The sequence below is a fragment of the Tetrapisispora phaffii genome, chromosome 11, assembly GCF_000236905.1.
Source record: "Tetrapisispora phaffii CBS 4417 chromosome 11, complete genome".
NCBI classification, from domain to species: domain Eukaryota; kingdom Fungi; phylum Ascomycota; class Saccharomycetes; order Saccharomycetales; family Saccharomycetaceae; genus Tetrapisispora; species Tetrapisispora phaffii.
In genome coordinates this window covers 385,764-405,878 of record NC_016530.1, presented here as the reverse complement: position 1 = coordinate 405,878, position 20,115 = coordinate 385,764, and the positions used below count along the sequence as shown (strand labels likewise).

At 35.7% G+C, this 20,115-nt stretch overlaps 12 protein-coding genes across 12 annotated transcripts; 9 read left to right on the top strand and 3 right to left on the bottom strand.

The window, feature by feature from the left end:
• Nucleotides 1–88: 88 nt before the first annotated feature.
• RTS3 (Rts3p) lies at nt 89–568 on the top strand (the record flags this gene model as incomplete). Its single annotated transcript, XM_003687711.1, has 1 exon — nt 89–568. One exon carries the CDS (start codon nt 89–91, stop codon nt 566–568), a length of 480 nt encoding a protein of 159 aa, XP_003687759.1.
• Nucleotides 569–1,138: 570 nt separating this feature from the next.
• TPHA0K01920 (uncharacterized protein) lies at nt 1,139–2,422 on the top strand (the record flags this gene model as incomplete). The annotated part of the gene is made up of 1 exon (XM_003687710.1): nt 1,139–2,422. The coding sequence occupies one exon, from the start codon at nt 1,139–1,141 to the stop codon at nt 2,420–2,422; it is 1,284 nt and encodes a 427-aa protein (XP_003687758.1).
• A 590-nt stretch (nt 2,423–3,012) lies between these two features.
• On the top strand, nt 3,013–4,263 carry NSR1 (Nsr1p; the record flags this gene model as incomplete). Its single annotated transcript, XM_003687709.1, has 1 exon — nt 3,013–4,263. The coding sequence occupies one exon, from the start codon at nt 3,013–3,015 to the stop codon at nt 4,261–4,263; it is 1,251 nt and encodes a 416-aa protein (XP_003687757.1).
• Nucleotides 4,264–6,536: 2,273 nt separating this feature from the next.
• On the top strand, nt 6,537–8,171 carry RIM8 (Rim8p; the record flags this gene model as incomplete). Its single annotated transcript, XM_003687708.1, has 1 exon — nt 6,537–8,171. The coding sequence occupies one exon, from the start codon at nt 6,537–6,539 to the stop codon at nt 8,169–8,171; it is 1,635 nt and encodes a 544-aa protein (XP_003687756.1).
• A 391-nt stretch (nt 8,172–8,562) lies between these two features.
• MTR3 (exosome non-catalytic core subunit MTR3) lies at nt 8,563–9,273 on the top strand (the record flags this gene model as incomplete). The annotated part of the gene is made up of 1 exon (XM_003687707.1): nt 8,563–9,273. One exon carries the CDS (start codon nt 8,563–8,565, stop codon nt 9,271–9,273), a length of 711 nt encoding a protein of 236 aa, XP_003687755.1.
• Nucleotides 9,274–9,460: 187 nt separating this feature from the next.
• CHO2 (phosphatidylethanolamine N-methyltransferase) lies at nt 9,461–12,010 on the bottom strand (the record flags this gene model as incomplete). The annotated part of the gene is made up of 1 exon (XM_003687706.1): nt 9,461–12,010. The coding sequence occupies one exon, from the start codon at nt 12,008–12,010 to the stop codon at nt 9,461–9,463; it is 2,550 nt and encodes an 849-aa protein (XP_003687754.1).
• A 1,231-nt stretch (nt 12,011–13,241) lies between these two features.
• Nucleotides 13,242–14,111, bottom strand: RNA15 (Rna15p; the record flags this gene model as incomplete). The annotated part of the gene is made up of 1 exon (XM_003687705.1): nt 13,242–14,111. One exon carries the CDS (start codon nt 14,109–14,111, stop codon nt 13,242–13,244), a length of 870 nt encoding a protein of 289 aa, XP_003687753.1.
• Nucleotides 14,112–14,429: 318 nt separating this feature from the next.
• On the top strand, nt 14,430–15,341 carry DST1 (transcription elongation factor DST1; the record flags this gene model as incomplete). Its single annotated transcript, XM_003687704.1, has 1 exon — nt 14,430–15,341. One exon carries the CDS (start codon nt 14,430–14,432, stop codon nt 15,339–15,341), a length of 912 nt encoding a protein of 303 aa, XP_003687752.1.
• Nucleotides 15,342–15,676: 335 nt separating this feature from the next.
• Nucleotides 15,677–16,129, top strand: DPC13 (Dpc13p; the record flags this gene model as incomplete). Its single annotated transcript, XM_003687703.1, has 1 exon — nt 15,677–16,129. The coding sequence occupies one exon, from the start codon at nt 15,677–15,679 to the stop codon at nt 16,127–16,129; it is 453 nt and encodes a 150-aa protein (XP_003687751.1).
• Nucleotides 16,130–16,243: 114 nt separating this feature from the next.
• On the bottom strand, nt 16,244–17,737 carry CYS4 (cystathionine beta-synthase CYS4; the record flags this gene model as incomplete). Its single annotated transcript, XM_003687702.1, has 1 exon — nt 16,244–17,737. One exon carries the CDS (start codon nt 17,735–17,737, stop codon nt 16,244–16,246), a length of 1,494 nt encoding a protein of 497 aa, XP_003687750.1.
• A 482-nt stretch (nt 17,738–18,219) lies between these two features.
• On the top strand, nt 18,220–18,831 carry TPHA0K01830 (uncharacterized protein; the record flags this gene model as incomplete). The annotated part of the gene is made up of 1 exon (XM_003687701.1): nt 18,220–18,831. The coding sequence occupies one exon, from the start codon at nt 18,220–18,222 to the stop codon at nt 18,829–18,831; it is 612 nt and encodes a 203-aa protein (XP_003687749.1).
• Nucleotides 18,832–19,145: 314 nt separating this feature from the next.
• Nucleotides 19,146–20,108, top strand: RSR1 (Ras family GTPase RSR1; the record flags this gene model as incomplete). The annotated part of the gene is made up of 1 exon (XM_003687700.1): nt 19,146–20,108. One exon carries the CDS (start codon nt 19,146–19,148, stop codon nt 20,106–20,108), a length of 963 nt encoding a protein of 320 aa, XP_003687748.1.
• Between the last annotated feature and the right edge of the window lie 7 nt (nt 20,109–20,115).

Sequence of the window (20,115 nt, the reverse complement as noted above, 5' to 3'; positions counted from 1 at the left end):
TATATTCACACGTATATGATAAATCGATAATAAGAACACAGGCCATAGTAATATCCATTCATGAAACAACAGCCAATATATAAATAAAATGACTGACAATAAGATTTGTAAAGAAAAAATTATAAATAGAATTGAGACTGAACAAGATGCAATTGTAGTGCAATACTTCAAAGAAATTGATAAAGTAGAAAACGATAATTTATATTTACATACAAAGTTGAAAGAAGCTTCTGACAATTTGAAACGGGCAAGTATATGTTCTCAAAATTCAAACTTACTCGCAGGTGCACCATTGGACCCAGCGGACATGAGTTATTTGAGTACGCCGTATATCAGGAGTTGCGTGAAAAGTAGTCAAGGTTCTCTATTTAATGATAAACTGTCTGTATCTTCAAATTCTAGTGCTTATTCCTTATACAGATCTAACAGTGACGATAGTCCAAAATATCAAAGGAGACCTTCAGTACTTCATACAAATTACACAGAAAACGAATTCCAAGTTTCTACACCACATAAAGAACAAGCTACTGTACCGCAAATCCAGTTCAATCAAGACATATTCAAGTAATTATCGTACATAATAACGTTCAAACCTCAAACAACTGCACTTTTTTCTTACTTATAATTTAGAAGTTTCATATAAAACTACTACTAATATATAACACACATTTCCATATAAAGCAAGTTGATAGCATCAACTACAATAAACAATTTCCATTTTAATCATTAAAATTTTGTTTTAGGTGATTAAGTTACATAGCCGGTTATTGTGTGTCTACATGACATCTTGCATGTTTTTCACTTTATGCGGTCTCAGATCTCAATCTTGAAACATGTAAATTACCCAATTCGGCAATTTACATAAAGCATTATTTCACCATTAAACCATTATCTTGCAAAACAGATAATAAGATTCAGTATAACAGTATTTGCTATATTATATAGTCTATTTTCTACTGAACTAGACAGTAAGTGTTCCATAATTGATAAATATATAAAGGTCTGATATTTGACAGTTGTGAAAGCAAAATAGAATCAATTGTCATTCATTTATTGTATTATGTATCAATTCATAAGTGTCACTATATAAGGCAAAAAAATTGAAACCAAAAACAAATTAATCTCTCAGAATACTAAAATGCAGTTCAAATTATTATTGCCTTTTTATCTATTTATAGTTGTGTTAGGTCTAGATACTACAACCATTACATCATATGTTGAATCTACGTCAACTATTTGCCCTTCATGTAATGTATCTACTGTTGGCACAACTACTGAAGCAGCATTAGTGTGTTCAAGAGATATTACAAGTACTGTGGTAATTACATCTGTCGTTACTTCAACCTCAGTTAAAACGGACACAGAAACAGAAACAGAAACAGAAACAGAAACAGTTCCGGCTACCATGGTCAAAACTGTTACTGTCACCAATACGGAAAATATACAAGCAACAAGTACTCAATTCGTGGCAAGCACATCAGTGGTTGTTTCAACTTCGACTAATGTTGTGTCAGAAACAAAAACTTATAGCGAACTAACTACTGTTTATGAAACCGAAGTAAGATATCAAACAAGCAACGTTGAACTTGACTTTACTAATATCAATTCCGAAACTGTGCTACTTACGTCAACTATATTAACAACATTAACTTCCACTGTGACCGATACGACAACAACTGCAATCGCTGGTGTATGCACTAGTAAAGTAACAGAAACTGTAACAGATATGCAGTATTTGAATGTTACCAATAGTGTTGAAGTCAAAGGTACTCTTCAACTTACTGAATATTTTGTCTCATCCGCATTAATTGAAATGACGTTAAACAACACTCCTTCGGTTTTAACAAAGCATGTTACTGATACTGTCACATTGGTCTTGAGCTCAATTGTTCAAGAACCCACATACCTAACTGAATATATTACTATTAACGGAAACTGTACATATCAAACTACAGAGACCACCACGGTAAATGATATCGATTCCTCTACTGTTTATACAACAGAAACATTGAATTTTAGTTCAACAGCTGCGAAAGATATCACGAAGGTTACTGAGATGACAAAACTGTCAACAATTGCAGCAACAGTCACAACCGAAGCAACAGTTACAACCGAGGCAACTAAAGATAGCATTCTGAATACTATTTCTACTAATACCGTGTCCTCCAATACAGTTGAAGGAAAGTTGTCCTCAAAAGAAACTGAAAATGTAAACTCTACTTACTATTCTGAAACTACCGCATCAGTTAAAGTCACACAATCGAGTTCAAGCAATACCAAGACGGAGATGCCATCAATATTGGTACAAACAAGTCATAGCATAAGCACAACCCCAGTAATATCAGAATATAAGGGTGCTGCTTCGACCATCACACACTTTCCATTAACTGCCATTTTAATTTCTTTATTATTTATCATCTAAGGAAACTATCTATCGAGTAACCCTGATGCAATTGTTCGCAATAATACCAATTCTAAAGACATTGTACAAAAAAGAAAACTTCGTTCATTTAATAACAACACCTCTATGTCAATACCACAGTTCTGATCAACTATAAATAGTTAATTCAAAATGTAAACTAATTAGAGTTAATCTTTAATACACACTTCTTAAATACATATTCCTATTTACTGACACAACGGTTAATGACAATATAACTTTAAAGGTCGATGTTCGTCGGCAATGATATTTTAAAGTTTTTTACCGCTTTAAGATTATAACCTTATTTTTTGTTCCCTGTTGGTTTCTTTTCTTTTTCTCAGAGCTGTAGGAAGTGAAAAATTTTTCAGCTCATCGCAAAAATTTTGCACTTGAAAAGTTTTATATTGTATAGTAGTGCCAGAATATATTGTAAGATACTTTATATATAAGAGTTAACAATAAGTTCCATTAATCAATATATCAAATATACTCTACTTTTCCAGTTATATTTCTATTGTAGTATCTTTTTTTATGTTAATATTTTTCTCATAGAACAACATCGTCAATTCAAAAAACAGATCAGATACACAATGGGTAAAGTTACTTCCAAGAAAGAAAGCAAGAAAGATATGAAATCCAAGAAGCAAGAAAAGGCTACCTCCTCTTCTTCTTCATCATCATCCTCTTCCTCCTCCTCATCCTCCTCATCTTCTGATGAGTCTTCCTCCTCCTCTTCCGACTCTGATTCCTCTTCTGATGAAGAAGAAGAAAAGAAGGAAGAAAAGAAGGAAGAATCCAAGAAGGAAGAATCTTCTTCTTCTGATTCCGACTCTGACTCCAACTCATCCTCTTCTGATGAAGAAGAAGAATCTAAGAAACAAGAATCCTCTTCTGATGAAGAAGAAGAATCAAAGAAAGAAGAATCCTCTTCCTCTTCCGATTCATCTGACTCTGAATCTGATGATGAAGAAAAGGACTCTAAGAAGCGTAAACACGAAGAATCTGAAGAGTCTGAAGAGTCTGACTCTAAGAAGGCTAAGACTGAAGAAGGTGAACCAGCTACTATTTTCGTTGGCAGATTATCTTGGTCTATCGATGATGAATGGTTAAAAAACGAATTCGACCACATTGGTGGTGTTATTGGGGCTAGAGTTATGCTTGAAAGAGGTACTGACAGATCAAGAGGTTACGGTTACGTTGACTTCTCTGACAAATCATACGCTGAAAAAGCTATCAAAGAAATGCATGGAAAAGAAATTGACGGTAGAGAAATCAACTGTGACATGTCTACTTCCAAGCCAGCTGGTAGTAACAACGGTGCCGACCGTGCTAAGAAATTTGGTGACATCCCAAGTGAACCAAGTGAGACTTTATTCTTAGGTAACTTATCTTTCAATGCTGACAGAGACAGCATCTGGGAAATGTTTAGCAAATTTGGTGAAATTGTTTCCGTTAGATTACCAACTCACCCAGAAACTGAACAACCAAAGGGTTTCGGTTACGTCCAATACGGTAATATTGACGACGCTAAGAAGGCTCTAGAAGCTTTACAAGGTGAATACATCGACAACAGACCAGTCAGATTAGATTACTCCACTCCAAAGCCAGACAGAGGTAACTCCAGAGGCGGCTTCGGTGGTAGAGGCGGCTCCAGAGGTGGCTTTGGCGGCAGAGGTGGCTCCAGAGGCGGTTTCGGCGGCAGAGGTGGTTCTAGAGGCGGTTCCAGAGGTGGTTTTGGCGGTAGAGGTGGTTTCGGTTCCACTGGTTCCGGCGCCAACAACTCTCCATTAGGCTCCAGAAACACTGCTACTTTTTCCGGCTCCAAGAAAACTTTTGATTAGATTTGAAACTGATCAAGTAGCCTGAATGCAATGTTATTCGCATTATATAGTTCGAACATCCTAACAACAACAAAAAAAATTTAAAAGAGAAATTTATCACCTACATCATAGAGTAATTATTCAAACAAAAAAAAGATTTTTTCACGAAATTTTTTTCTCCATTGCAATGTGGCATTAACAAAGAAGATATTGAATATTTAAATATGTTCATGTTCTCCCAAATTAATGCTGCTTGTACTTTATCCGGTTAGCATTAACACCTGTATATTAGAATATAACTTTTCATATTTAATAATCTAACATTTTACTTTAAAATAATCTTCAGTGCGTAGAAACATCCATGTATCCGTTTACAATAATGGTTGCTACCATTGTAAGTTTACGAGGTTCAAATCCTATAATAGAGCACTCTCCACCTCAGTCACATGATTCAAATGTCACATCAGTCATCCTGCAGCTCCCGTCGACACTACAAGTTTCCTAATGAAACATAGAGTGCTATCTCATACGTTTAACATACAGTACGTATAAACAATTTGATAGTGATGTTACGAAGTTGATTAACTGTGTGTGCCAGCGGCGTATAGTTTGCGACGCTTCCTATAAGTCACGACTTCTATTACAGTAAGAATCATTTTTTAATCTCTGTGGCCTGTTTCATTAACATCGATATGCTGTGAATGTGAGAGTGTGTGGTTTCGCTAATCTTTGCCGTTTGCCGTGTGCCAAGTTTTAATTTGCTTTTCACGAAAAGCAAAGTTATTGACAAGAGTGCGTAGCAAAATACCAAGAAATTATTTGTGCAGTCCATCTGTTTAATAGACTTCTGAGAAGATACAGAAATATGCGCGTACAAAACATATTTGCCAGTGAGGAATTCATGACAACATCACCGCAGCGCCATGGCATGTCTGACCAATTAGGAAAACAACATGTTACGCAAGTGTCTAGGCCATCACAAAGCTTTCTCCCTGGCAGGCGTGCATGCTATCACCCGCTTCTATTGCACATGCCCACATTTGCAATATATAGACATACTCGTATACTGCGGCCGAGCAAGAGGGAAATATCACATAGCCGTGGAATTGTTATTACATCGTCCGGTTATTGTTCCGCGGCTCCCATGTATGCTGGGAAGATGTGTGGTACGCTGTACGGAATGGAGGCGCGCGCTACATAACAGAGTAAACTGCGTGTGCGAGATCGGTCAAAAGATGGTTTTGTGGTCGCTTTTCTTTTAAGTGTCTCTTTGTGCTGCGACGTATTTATGTACTGTCTATTCTTGGAGCATGCTGCACCCTCGAAGACCCAATGTTTATCGTACAATGCGATGCATCCCGATGCGCCATCGCTCTCTGTTTGAAAGTACGTTTTCGGCTCGTTCTATTTTCAATATGTTCGTTTTTGGCGTTCCAGATTAGGCAATCCGAATTACTCGAAGTGATATCTCCTTCGTAGCCAATGATTATTCGCCAGCTGCTTCCTTCGCCTCTCCAAGAAGTAATACGAAATACGCTGCACGTCTGCTGCTCCGCTGTACTCGGGCTGATGGGCAAAATAGCACGATGGAACTCAGTTCAACGCGGGTGCATCTTTGCAACGGTTTTACTCGAGCTAAATGCCATCCGATATGAATGTTTAAATTAATAATTTCGAACTAAAATGGTAACCAAGAATCTCTCGAGAAATAATTTACGTTTTTCTTTAAATGTTCGAACTTAACTCATCTTTATACTGTAAACGTTTAGGATGCATTATAAGCAACTTCTAAGACATCTTCGTTACTTTCTTCTTGTATGCTTTTTTGCCATCTATTAATATCACAATTAGACTGATTACTTAGCGTCAATAATGGTCAATGTCTCGTATTATAATATATACTCATTGCATCGCATACGAATGAACAGTACAACAACACACATTTCTGGAAATTTATCTCATCTATTCGCAGTTTTCCTTATTAGTTTTTTCTTGGCCAAGTTTTGGTTTCCTTCCAAAGAAGGCTTGTAGTTTCTTGCTATTACATTTTTTTTATTTAAACAACTCAGTTTTATTTTCACTTGGCTTGACAATATTCAAATCTGCAATGTTCGATTCCTTTCATATCAAATACTGTCTACAGTGTTGTATTCACATACTTATATATACACACCGTTGTGTTTGGTATATATATATTTTTGTTGTTGGATAAGTTTGTCTTATCTAGTACTACCACACACGGTATCAAGTTGTCCATCAATCTTTTATTTTCTTTTGCATTTTTTTAATCTGCCATGTTCTTATTAAATTCAATGAGGAAAGAAGTGTCTGTATCCAAGAAGAAAAGATACGTCTTAGGCATGACTGTACGATCCGCTGCATATCCAACTAACATTACAGATACTCTAACTAATATGGTCTCGGAGTATGAAATCATACTAGATGAACCTCACAAAATTTGGAAACCAAAAGAATTTGTCTCAGGCAATATCATACTGAGGCTATCAAGAGATGCTTATAATGTAGCAATCAAGTTCTCGTTGATAAATGAAATCAATTTGAAAATGTCAAAAACTACAAGGATGATCAGTAAAAGTCAAGAGACTGTAACGGAAAATTCCGCATACTTATATGGTGATGAGTCACATCTGTTAAATCTTACAAAAGGTGAACATGTCTTCCCTTTCAAATTTAAACTCCCCAAGCATAAAAAATCATTCAGTTCCATTGACTTTAAAAGAGGTTCCAACGAATACTATATAAGAGGGTTCCTGAAAGCAGCAAATGATGTCACTATACAAACGTGCGAAAAGAGAATATCTGTACTAGTACCGTTGGATGTAGAAAAATACTCAAACGCAATTAAGAAAACGATGGTTTTACAATCAACTTTCTCCAATGCCTCGATTGAAGACTCACATATTGCAAATTCACATAGTAATGAAAACGCATCTTCATTCATGACAAAATTAACAAAGAGCTCGTCTGGCTCTAGTTCGACGAAAAATGATAACCTTTTCACACTAACAGATCAGCAACCTGAAAAGATGGTGAAAGTGTCAGTCAACGTACCACATTCAGGTTTTATGGTAGGCGAGCTGATCCCAGTGAAAGTAGATATCAAGCATTATAAAGCATTCAATCATTCGGCAGGGTTAATCGCGACGTTGACAAGAATATGTAGAGTGAACGGTAATTCAAAGGATATTCCAGTTGAAACGTTCAGGAAAGACATATCCCAAACTACTGCACCATTATTCATAGATTCAGAGTCGAAAGAAGCTTCGGCTCTGATGTATCTTAAGGTTCCATTAGATGCAATTGCCACGTTTACCGCCCTTCCAAACTACTTTACTTTTCAATATTATATTGAAGTGGTTGTTAATCTATCAAAAAAGTTAACGGTCTACACTGCATCCAATGAAATTGTAGGGAAATACCTAGACAATTCATCATATACTTCGCACCAAGGGTCGATTCTAAAGGAAAATTTTAATTCGTTGCAAAGAAATATATCAAGAATAATGAAGGATGATGACGAGTACGTCAAACATAATGACAATGAAATCGATGTTTCATTCAGCGATTTAATCAATGTTGAGAGACTAAAGAGATCAAAAAATGTGACAGGAATGTCCATTGAAATAGTAATTGGTTCCTGCAGAACCGCTAAACCTATTTCTCCTGTCTCTTCGATATCTGATGAAGGGCATGTTGAAATGCCACCAAGCATCGAAAATAATGAAGAAATAAATGATACCGAAAATTACAATTCATTAAACGAATGGTTAACTGCACCAGGGCACTCGAACGAAGCACTTCCTACTCCTATCTACACACCTAATGAAGACATAAAAGTTAACTCAGATAAATTGGAATTGGAACAAGATAGATTGAAAGAACTTGAAAGTGATCCTCCACTGTTCTAAACATTATCAGTAACAGACATGAGTCCAAAAGAGTTACAAGCAAAAAAAAACACGTCATATTTGCTGTAACTGGGATCTGAAGTTGCTTCTCTGCATTTATGCACATCATAAGACATACCTCATAATATAATAGCATACTAAACTATATAAAATTATATAATTTAACATTACTTACTGTAATAATATCATTCTTTACGGCCACCGCTCTTATTGAAAAATCTAAAGTCCTCATCGATTTTAGATGTCTTACATTTAATATTATAATAATATATTATAAATAAATTTATATTTGAAGTTGAACTAGTAGATTGACATCAGATAAGATCAGACCACAGAGTAGAGATTTAACAATCATTTGAAACTAGTAAGAAACACAAAAATATAAAATATAATGAACGTACAAGATAGAAGACGTTTACTAGGTCCATCTAATGCTAAGCCGATTGTATTTAGTGCTGCTACTGACATACAATCATCGGAGCCAAAGAAAGACGAATCCTCAAGTTTTATACTAAATTCTGGTTTAATAGAAAATTGTAACGGTTCTTCTCTAGTTGAAATCAGAGATCCAAAAGTCACTCAACATCAGACGTCTTTGATTACTTCGGTTTACGGTCCTAGAGCAACAAAAGGTTCGTTTACATCGCAAGCATCTCTTTCTATTCAGTTAAAAAATGGTTCTTCTGAGAAATATAACACTACAGAATTGAAAGAAGTCTCAAGTTTCTTAGTGAATGTTTTTAATTCAGTTATAAATCTTTCAAGATATCCAAAATCTGGTATTGATATTTTCATTTATATTTTGTACGATAAAGTGCTCTCCGAAGAGTCTAAAAAATCAAATAATATATCAGCTATTCTACCATACTGTATATCAGCTATTACTTTAGCGTTAATTAATGCTGGTATTGAAGTTGATGATATTGCCACAGCTGGATATTACAAAGGAGATGTCATTTCTTTCATTAAGAATGGTGAAGAAGTCATAGGTTACTGGAAAGACGAAGGGAATTGTGAGAGCTTTGATGTCGCATTAGAACATTGTAAAACTGAGGCACAAAAATTCAAAAATCTAATAACAACTCATATTTTAGAAGAGTAAATATATTAAACTTAAATATATAAATTATCCGACGGTACATGTTATATAATTTGCATTGTTAATTTCGCCTTACAATCAATTGGTAAATAAACACATAAAACGTTAATTATTTTAAAATATATATATAAAATGCATATGAAAAAATATTATTACATAATTTTAACTATGGTTTGAATAAATATACCATCTATAATTTTTCTAAAATGACTTTAATTTCATGAATTTTGGTGGAAATGGTATCAAGGTCACCGTTGACCCTTCTAATATAATCGATGGATAATTCGACATCTAAGGAATCTTTGATCAATTTTCTACATGCAATAATTGGGAAATTCTTGTTAGCAGATTCAACGTATTTACCATCCTTAACAGAACCACATTTTGTTAAAATGTCTGTTAAAGCTTTCTTGATGTCTTCTCTACTTTCTAATTCCAGTTTTGGATATCCTAATTGAAATGGACGCGATATCATCAACACCTTATGTGAACTATTACCATGGAATCTTAGTTCATAAATACCAGGTTTGAAATGTAATAGTGAAGCATCAAATACCACTTTACCGCTAAAGGACGAACCAGTCTTTTGGAATTCGGAAACAGATGCACTGTTAATTGGATTATGGGGATATGCAGATTTTGAAGTGGCAGACCAGTGATTCATAGATGACACTCTAGTTCTTAATCTATCATTACCAACATCCAAAACGTTGTATAAACCAATCCAACTCTTTTCATTGTAAATAGATGCAGGTAGTTTCCACGAAACAGTGATTTTGTTTGGTAATAAATTGATATCATTTTGTAAACCTTCAACTTTAAATTCCGAATTTGGTGAAATCTTATCAGTATTATTGTGTTCCAACTTGTACTTAGAAAATTTGAATATATCTTTATCTCCACTTGAAACGCTGTCAGTATCAGATGTATTATGTTCGGTTTCAGAATCACTATCCAAATAAGATAACGAATGCATCATCTTATTACTGACAATATCAACAAAGCTTGTAACCGATTTTATTGGTTTTAGTGCAAGCAAAGTTTTACTAACACCACTGATACGAACAGAATTACCATAAACTTTCGCAACATGTGGTTGTTCAATATATTTAACAAAAATAAAATTGGTTAAAGTCCATTCAACAGCCAAAATAATATTCTCATGACAGAAGTCGGTCATTAAAACGGTACCCCAGATACCGGCAACACCTAAGATTGCTTCTGGGTTATTTAGATATCTGTAAATACCTCGAGAAGACAACTTTCTTGACGTAATATAGTTGGTTAAGAAAAAATCACCATAAAACCAACCAAAATCAGAGATAGCGTCTCTAATTTCACCATTACACCAAATTTGTAAACAACATAATAAAATACCGAAAATGATTTTTGAATATAATTGAGAAAATGGATACAAGGTGGCTAATTTTCCCAAAGTTTGGCAAAACAATAGTGTGTTGTTTACAACCAATGTAAAACTATAAATGAATTGCCAATTTTGATAAGAATAAATTTGAGTGTAACCGTTCTTCAAGAACAATTTAGTAAACCATTTGTAGTGCGATTGTTGATATAAAATCATTGAGATACCCGACCAAGTCACCAACTTAACAAACATTGTGAAGTAGAATAAGAAAGTGTTTGATGGTTTTGACATCAAAAACCATGAAATCAACACGATGACGGTGGAAACAGTGAAATAATCAGTAAATCTCAAATATTGGAAATTTTGGAAATAAATACCGGTTGAGATTAAAGGTCTTGAATAATCATAATGTTCTTTTGAAATTAAATCATCTATGTTTGAGTTTATAGCTGTATCATTAGAAACACCATAGATTTTTTCGATATGAGGATTCTCAACATATTTTAAAAATAAAAATTGTAAGAAATGACCCCAAATAGAGACCAGAAGGACTCTATAATCATTACAAATCAATGACAAACCATAATAGCCTAAATAACCAATTGAATACATTGGATGTGGAGAAATATTGAAAACACCATCGAAAGTTAGTTCAGTATCCTGCAAAAAGAAAAAATCACCCCAGTACCAAGCATAATCCTTGACAACACGATGGGCATCTAATTTAACCCAAACATTAAATAAAATCATCATTAAACCTAAAAATGAATTGAAATTATAATAATCGTTTAGTTTGTTTGGGAATGATAAATAGACGTAAATGATATAAGTTGAGAAATCTTGCATTAAGATCAAATCAACAAATTGTCTAAACAGCAACCATACGTTCAATTCAGTTGGATAGGAATACAAGCTGTCATTGCCTTCCAGTTTCGAATTAATTTCAAACTGAGCAAATCTAGAGAGTAAACTATTTTTTTGTTCTTTTTTATCGAATAATTTACGATCATTAGCGAAGTTGGTTAGTGATTCGTAGTTTGATTGGTTATGCAGAATATAACCAATACCAAAATTATACCCTAACCTCCAAATCACATATTGGCATAAATAGAACAATTTCGTATACGACAAGCCAATAAACTTAACCATATAATAAGCCAGAATGAAGTTTAAAATGATGGTTAAAGTAATGCATATCTCGAGGAACGATTTTTTCAAAGTTGGATCAAATAGAGAACGGACCATATCATGAGTGACCGGTGGATTAAAACTTACACCTGAACTACGAGTCCTTGCAATAAGTTTTTTTGACTTATCAGCAGCATCTTTAGACGAATTTTTCGATGTACTTTCAATCTCAATAGTGTTGGACATGTTGAAATGCGGATCTATGTATTTGTAAGTTTTCTTTGTTTATTGGGATCCTATTATTTATAGTAAAGTGAATGATATACCTAGGTTGAGCTAGAGATTACTTAATGAAACAAATAAAATAAAACCCAGTAAACTTACAACAAATTAGTTAAATGAGCAGCTTGAGGAGGTTGGTATATATCTATGTATGAACAAGTTTAAGAACAAAAGAAAGAGTCACGACCACATGAACCTAGCACTCTTATATATAGATGTAAGTTAAAGAAATGAGACTGTGTGAACAATATTAATTAACAACGAGTGTATGGAACACAATCAAAAGAATGAATATTGTACAAATCTTTGAAAAGATGGCTACTTGTTATTTGTCAAACAATAAGTAAGCCATTCAAAAGCTCTGTAAATAATAAACATTAAAGTAGCAATTACAGTAATGATGCCTTGCGATAAATAAGATTCCCAAATATGAACATCGAAACTATTACTTGCTGTTTGACAGAACCTGTCACTTAAGTTCCTAAAGTTTCGATATCCAATAATTCGAATACCCTTCATTGTTACGAAACGTTGAAAACATTAAATACGCTTATAATGAATTAGTAATCGACCGGTTTCTGTTATGACGGTATTGTGATGGATGTTGTGATGGTTCTCCATGGGAGGGAGCCGTTTCATAAAATAGCCGTGTGCAGGGTAATTGGTCTCCGTTCGCGGAGAGAACAAACACAGAGTGAGAGAGCATACGGCACACACGGACGATGGGGGTAAAGGACCACAAGGACGGCGTCCGGTGGAGATATAATCCCGCAGGCACGCGCATTGCGTTCGTGGGCGTCGACAAAGCTGTGGAGCGCTGCGCGGCAACGGAACCTGGGCGGCAAATATGCTGGCGAGTAAAAAGTCCCAGAACGCAACACGCAAAAGGAGCCGACGCTGAGACAGAACCCTCGCATTGTCAACCGTCGCGGTTTTCTTTTTTTGTGGCTTCTGCCGCGTCACGGACGAGAGGTCCGCGGAGCCAGCGGCAACGGGCTGAAGCCACACCGTTGGCCGTGATGTTGTCACGTGCCTGTTGATTGTCTGTCACGTGGCTATTTCGATTTTGTCACGTAGTTTCTTCCCTTCCCCATGTATCGTAATTACCATGATTTATAATATGTACATATATACATACATATATATATATATAGATGCTGTGTGTTGACTAGTGGTTTGCTGGGGTGCTCACGCCTTATAAGCTGCCGAACTCTCCCTTTAGCACTTTCTGCTTGATGTCCCAGATGCCCATGCGCTCATCATCAGGTAGGATTGCAATTTCGCTGTCGCTCAATTGCAGGACCTGTCTCAACAGGTTCTTTTGTTTCTCTTGCATCTCTTTGTCCACTGCATTGCTCTTCCCAGTCTCATCGCTATCACCCGCATTGCCACTGCTCGGTACGCTGTTGGTCAACGGAATCAAATCGTCGGTCTTGCAGACCCCGTTCGTCAGCAACAGCTCCGCTATACTATATATCAACTGAGGGAATTCGTTTAACAGCTCGCTGGCTTCCTCTTCATGCTCGCTGCAGTACTTCTGGAAGTTGTCCAGTATCACCAGCTGCTCGCTCTTGTCGATCTTGGCAAGCTCGCTGGAAATCATCATCGCTGGTGTAGTCATATTGATATTCACGTCGACACCATTAGGTAAATTCAAAAACTTACTGTCTATGTATTCCACGTTCCCCCCATGTTTCATCATGCCGTTGCTCAAGTTGCCGTTTATATCGTGGATGTTGCTATTATCGTTGTTGTCGTTGCCGGCACTGCCAGAAATATCGCTGTTGGAAGAATACCCGCATTTTAGCAATCTAGAGCCTACCTGGTAACCATTTAAATTGCGCACAGCAGAAGCACTGGTTTCTAAGTCTTTGTATTCCACAAAAGCGTACCCCTTGGAACGACCTGTTTGAGGGTCAAACATCATCTTCAAATTCACCACTGGGCCAACATTGCTGCATAAATCCAGTATCTGTTCTTCAGTTTGGTCATATGGGATAGACCCAATGTATATCACACGAGAAGGAGGGTTGTTTTGCACGCCTGCATTTCCAAATTTATTCATTCTTCTTTGATAAAACCAGAGCCAAAAACAGACTCTAAATTTTCTTAGCTATGCTATCTTGTTCAGTCCCCACTCTGAAACAGGCTTTGCTAATGCATAAACTATCGATTAGCCATTTTTGATATTCATATACATATATATATTTGTAAATTTTTCATATAGTTCATTTTCGGAATTTTAAATACTAACAAAATTTAAAAAATGAAAACATAATAAAAACAAAGCATATTTACAATCTTTTAATTTATAAACTATTATTACAACACAATGTTGAACACCCAAATCGTCAAACTTTAGATACACAAGGGAATAAAGCCAATGATGGATTCCAAACAAGTTATTGAATTGGTTAAAGACTTAGAGGTCTCTAAGAACGATAATGATGCTGTTCTAAAGATCCTAAATACTTTGGATGCCGAGGTAGTTGCCACAGAAAAGCTACTAAGAGAAACTAAGGTCGGTATTGAAGTGAACAAATTTAAAAAATCGACCAACCCAGAAATTTCAAAGCTAGTGAGGAAAATTATCACCAATTGGAAAGATTCTATTAACAAGCACAAGAAACTAAAAACACAAAATTCTCAAAAAGATTTGTCAAAGGAGAGCCAACAGGCCAATGCAGTCAGCTTGAAGGACGAGAGTGGTGCCTCTAATGAAGCCAACAAACAAGATAAATACATTACAAAGAAAACTAGAAACACTATCAACGATTGTGTAGACACGGCAATATATAATGACGATTTACGAGACAGGGTTATAAAAGCGTTATATGATGCTTTGGCCAAAGAAAGTGAGCATCCACCACAAGCAATCCTAAATACCGTCAAAGATATTGAACTCCAAATGCACAACTTACATAACAGTGAGACTGATGAAAAAGCGTACAGAGAAAGATATAGAATAATCTACTCCAATGTGATATCAAAGAATAATCCAGATTTGAAACATAAAATTACCAATGGTGAAGTAACAGCTGAATTCCTTTCAAAATGTTCCTCAAAAGACTTGGCTCCAGAATATTTAAAACAAAAAATGGACGAAATTTCTAAACAAAACTTGTTCAATGCTCAAGGTGCAACAATAGAAAGATCTGTCACTGATAGATTCACTTGTGGTAAATGTAAAGAGAAGAAGGTTTCATACTACCAATTACAAACCAGATCTGCGGATGAACCTTTAACAACGTTCTGTACATGTGAAGCCTGTGGTAATAGATGGAAATTTTCTTGAAGTTTTAAACACTATCAATATCATATACTTTGTGTTTACTTTAAAATTGATACATAATTACTTTTTTATAGAATATACAACGTATTTAAACTTATGCTTCTTTTGACTAACTGATCTCATCTCTTAATAATGAATATATCAAATACCTTTCTTTTAAATACGAATAACCTATCGATATTTCAATAGGCCTATCCTAGGCTTCATTACATTTTTCAAAAATCAGTGATAATTATAAATTTAAAGATATTTTTTAAAAGGATCGAATATTTTTGGATAATGATTATTAAATAGATTAGTTAGAATGTATCTTAATCAGATACAAGAACTATATAACAATGTTAGCAAGAACAGTATTACGTAGAACATTGCCCGCTAGTTTCAAGATTTCTAATTATATAACCCCAGTATTGATTAAACAAAATACAATTACTGAAAGTGTAATCCAAAAGAGGACATATGCTAAATCATGGGATGACAAATATGAAAATGAAGATGTATCAGCACATTTAAAGGTTCAGAAGTTATTAGATAAAATTAAAAGTTCTGAAGAGGTCACTGAAAAATTAAATAAAGTACAGAAGATTTTAATAGAAAAAGGGTTAGTTCCAAAAGATGGTCCGACAGACCTACAAGCTAATCCGCTACAAATTATTAAAATATTCATGAATAAGGAGCTCAGAGAATCCATGTTGGATTTAAGGAAAGCAATGGATAAGGCTGGGATTGAATTAGGCCAAGATCAAATCGGGCCAATAATGACAGTTCTCGGCATGAAGAATAAGAATTAATAGAAGTAGGACCAATCACCAATTATAATTAATTGTACAAAATATTATTAGAACATTTATTTATAAAATTTGTTAATTACATGTAAGACACATAAAATTGTATATAGTTTAACCTTATAACATTTGAGTTAGGTAAGCTAGAAGATCCATCTTTGTGACAATGTGGACTGGAGTTAAACCGTCGGTGATAATAGCGGATGAATTCTTTTCAAAGAATTGGTTTAATTCAGATAATTTAGTTTCAGTGGAGAACTTGACGAACTTCTTCTTACCAGATTTGTTTTCGTTGTAAGAGGAAACTTCATCGAAGTTGTTTAATTTGTTGAAGTTTAAGAAAGAGTTCTTGATGGAGTCGGTCTTAGAGACAGACCCGTCAGATAATTTCTTTAATAAACTAGATAAGGTAACTAAACCAGCTAATTTGTTATCGGCCGTCAAAACGGGAACTTGGTCGAAAGCGTTATCTCTCAAAACAGCGATGACATCAGAAACCGACGTAGTTTCCTTAACAGCAACAACAGGCTTCAAATGTAAGTCCTTAACGGCAGCACCGTTGAAAACATCGTTCTTTGGTTGGTCTCTGTCGACACGTAATAAAACAGCGTCATCCCATAGATCGTTCTTCTTTAACCATTCATCATCGACGAATTTGGTTAAGTATGATCTGATCGAATCTGGGAAAACAACAACAACAGTGTCATCTTCAGTTAATTCTGGGTGGTCCTCACAGTATTTAACTAAGGCAGTGAATGCGGAACCAGAGGAGCCACCAATCAAGACACCTTCGTTGGAGATCAATTGTCTAGCGTAGATGAAAGCTGGCTTATCGTCAGTCTTGTACCATGTGTCGATTAAAGATCTGTCTAAGACGCTTGGAATGAAATCGTAACCAATACCTTCAACCTTGTAAGAAGTGATATCGGTTTTGTTCAAAGCTTCTGGAAGAGCCAAAATGGAACCGATTGGATCAGCACCGACTATTTGAATATCTGAGTTTTGTTCTTTGATGTATTTAGCAATACCTGAAATGGTACCACCAGTACCAGCACCAGCGACCACAGCTCTTAAAGAGTCGAATCTGTTAATATCTCTTAATTGGTGGTGGATTTCTCTACCAGTACCAAAGTAATGAGCTTCTGGGTTTCTCAAGTTGTTGTATTGATCTAGAATGATAGCACCTGGAATTTCTTTTTCCAACTTCTTAGCAACACCGATATGCGACTCTGGCGCATCCCAAGCAGCCTCAGTGGGGGTTCTGATGATTTCAGCGCCCAGAGCCTTTAAGACAGAAACCTTTTCATTGGACATCTTTTCTGGCAAAGTGATGATAGTTCTGTAGCCTTTAATAGCACCAATCAAAGCCAAACCAATACCAGTGTTACCGGAAGTTGGTTCGATTAAAGTTGATCTAGAAGGATGGATCAAACCTGTTGATTCGGCATACTCAACCATGGACTTAGCGATTCTGTCCTTGATAGAGCCACCTGGGTTGTACAGTTCTAATTTAGCGAAAACTTTTGGCCTAATGCCATAATGTTTTGGTAGTTTTTTTAATTCAATCAAAGGTGTGTTACCAACCAAATCAATAACGTTGTGTCTGGAATCCATATTTGCGTGTATGATTTTGTTTTGCATTAGTTACCAAGAAAGAAATATTGACGTTAATAAAGAGATGACTAGATAAATAAACAATTAATAATACACCCACATATATATATATATGTGGATGCATGTGTATGTAAGCAGATGAAATTCACCATACATAGTAAAAAAGAAAAGCTCCAAAGTATGTTAAAAGAGAGCCATCAATTTTTTCCACAGTTTAACAATTTCATACTTCGTTATTTTTCCAATTTCCAAATTCGACGTTTTTGATGCCTTTATGAAAAGACCATTACGAGAACAACCACACATAGACAAAGCAAATGGCATTATTTCAAACGTTTACTCTTCCATAGTGGTTTAGTATTTGGATAAGCAACAAAAAAATTTTTCTATCCCAGAACAGTCCTGACGTGTGAGTTCCTCCATCCAGAGAGATCTTGTGAACCTACATGCAATGTACATCTGCATATCGAATTCACTAGTGTATGTTGTGTAACATACATAATACAAACGGCATCGTTCGTAACAGTTGCAATATTCTTGACCACACAGTGTGTTCCGTTAACGATGCCTCCGACGGCAGCATAGCACAGAGTGCGCATCTCACTTTATTCAATTTCGAAAAAATATGTCGAGTCGTAGTCCATATTCGTGAATTTTCGTCGGTTTTTCCAGTGAAACAGCCGTACCGAAACCACTGTATTTCTCAAATTCGTGCTTTTCCCTCGAAAAAGCACTTTTTGTTTCTCGCGGCACACCCCGTCCACTCTTCGCTTCTTTACCCGTCACGTGCACCATCACGTCACGCATTTTTTAAGTTATCACGTGCGTGTGTCCGGGCAACGCTGCGTCCTCTCAAATTCCATGGACTTCTTCTGTTCCGTTGTTCGTTTGGTCGTTTTTTCGCTCTTCGGTTTGCAAATGCTGTATTTCCCAATACGGATATTTTCATATGTCTGCTTTTTAACTTTTTCCTGATGGGTTCCCCGTGTGCTATTCCGCTAAACACAGACACCGTAAGCAGCATGTTGGCATATGTACCCATTTTCGATTTCGCAATTTTTCAATTTTTCGACTTTTCGAAATCTTCGACTTGAAATTGTTCACGTCTCTACGTGTGGGTCTCCATTTTTTCCGAACTCTTCTAATTGCTTTGAAAAATTTCGAAATTGTATTATCTCGGATTACACTATATTAGTTCTTGTGCCCTGTTATGGTAATTACATATTAACTACATATATATATATATATATGTATGTGTTCATCTCTATTCAATTGAGTAATATGTTGCTGCTAGAAATCGCATAACTGCACTGGCGTGTTATCTGGAAACTACTATTTGTAAACTGCAATAAACATACAAATATATATACATCCATATCTACTATTTCATTGTTTGTCGTCAGCGGAAATGAGAGATTATAAACTGGTCGTGCTGGGTGCAGGTGGTGTTGGTAAGTCATGTCTTACTGTTCAGTTCGTTCAAGGTGTCTATTTGGACACGTATGACCCAACTATCGAGGATTCATATAGGAAGACAATTGAAATAGATAACAAATTGTTCGATCTGGAGATTTTGGATACTGCTGGTGTGGCTCAATTCACCGCAATGAGGGAGTTGTATATTAAATCGGGCATGGGGTTCTTGTTAGTCTATTCCGTCACTGACAAAAACTCGTTGAATGAGCTGTTGGAGTTGAGAGAACAAGTGTTGAAAATTAAGGACTCGAATAAAGTGCCAATGGTGTTGGTTGGTAATAAAGCAGATTTGAAATATGATAGAGTCATTAGCGTGGAGGACGGTATTGAGGTCAGCAGCAGATGGGGGAGGGTGCCTTTCTATGAAACAAGCGCCTTGTTGAGGAGTAATGTCGATGAAGTGTTTGTGGATTTGGTGAGACAGATCATAAGGGATGAATTGGAAAATGTAAATAATAATACAAATAACCAAAATAATGGCATTAATGGCGGTGCAAGAAGAAACCCGAGTTTAGGTAATATGAAAATGGGAAGAACTATGAGTTCGGCATCAAGAAACTCGATCTCGAATTTAAATCATTCACCTTCGCGAATGGCTTCACGTTCCAATATGGATGCAAGGCCGATTACGAGCACTAACACGAGTAGTGCCGATGCAAGCAATAGTAAGAGGCCATCATCAAATAATAAAAACAGTAATGCAATGCCTTCACCAGACAATACCGATTCTAGTGGTATTGATAAAACACAAAATGTAAAGCAAGCGTCTACTTCTGCAGAGATTAAGAGTAAGAAAAATAGTGACATTAATAATAATACAAATAAAAATATATCAAGTGCATCAGAGAATAGAAAAAATAAAAAGAAGAAGAAATCATTGTGTACTATATTATAATGTTTTT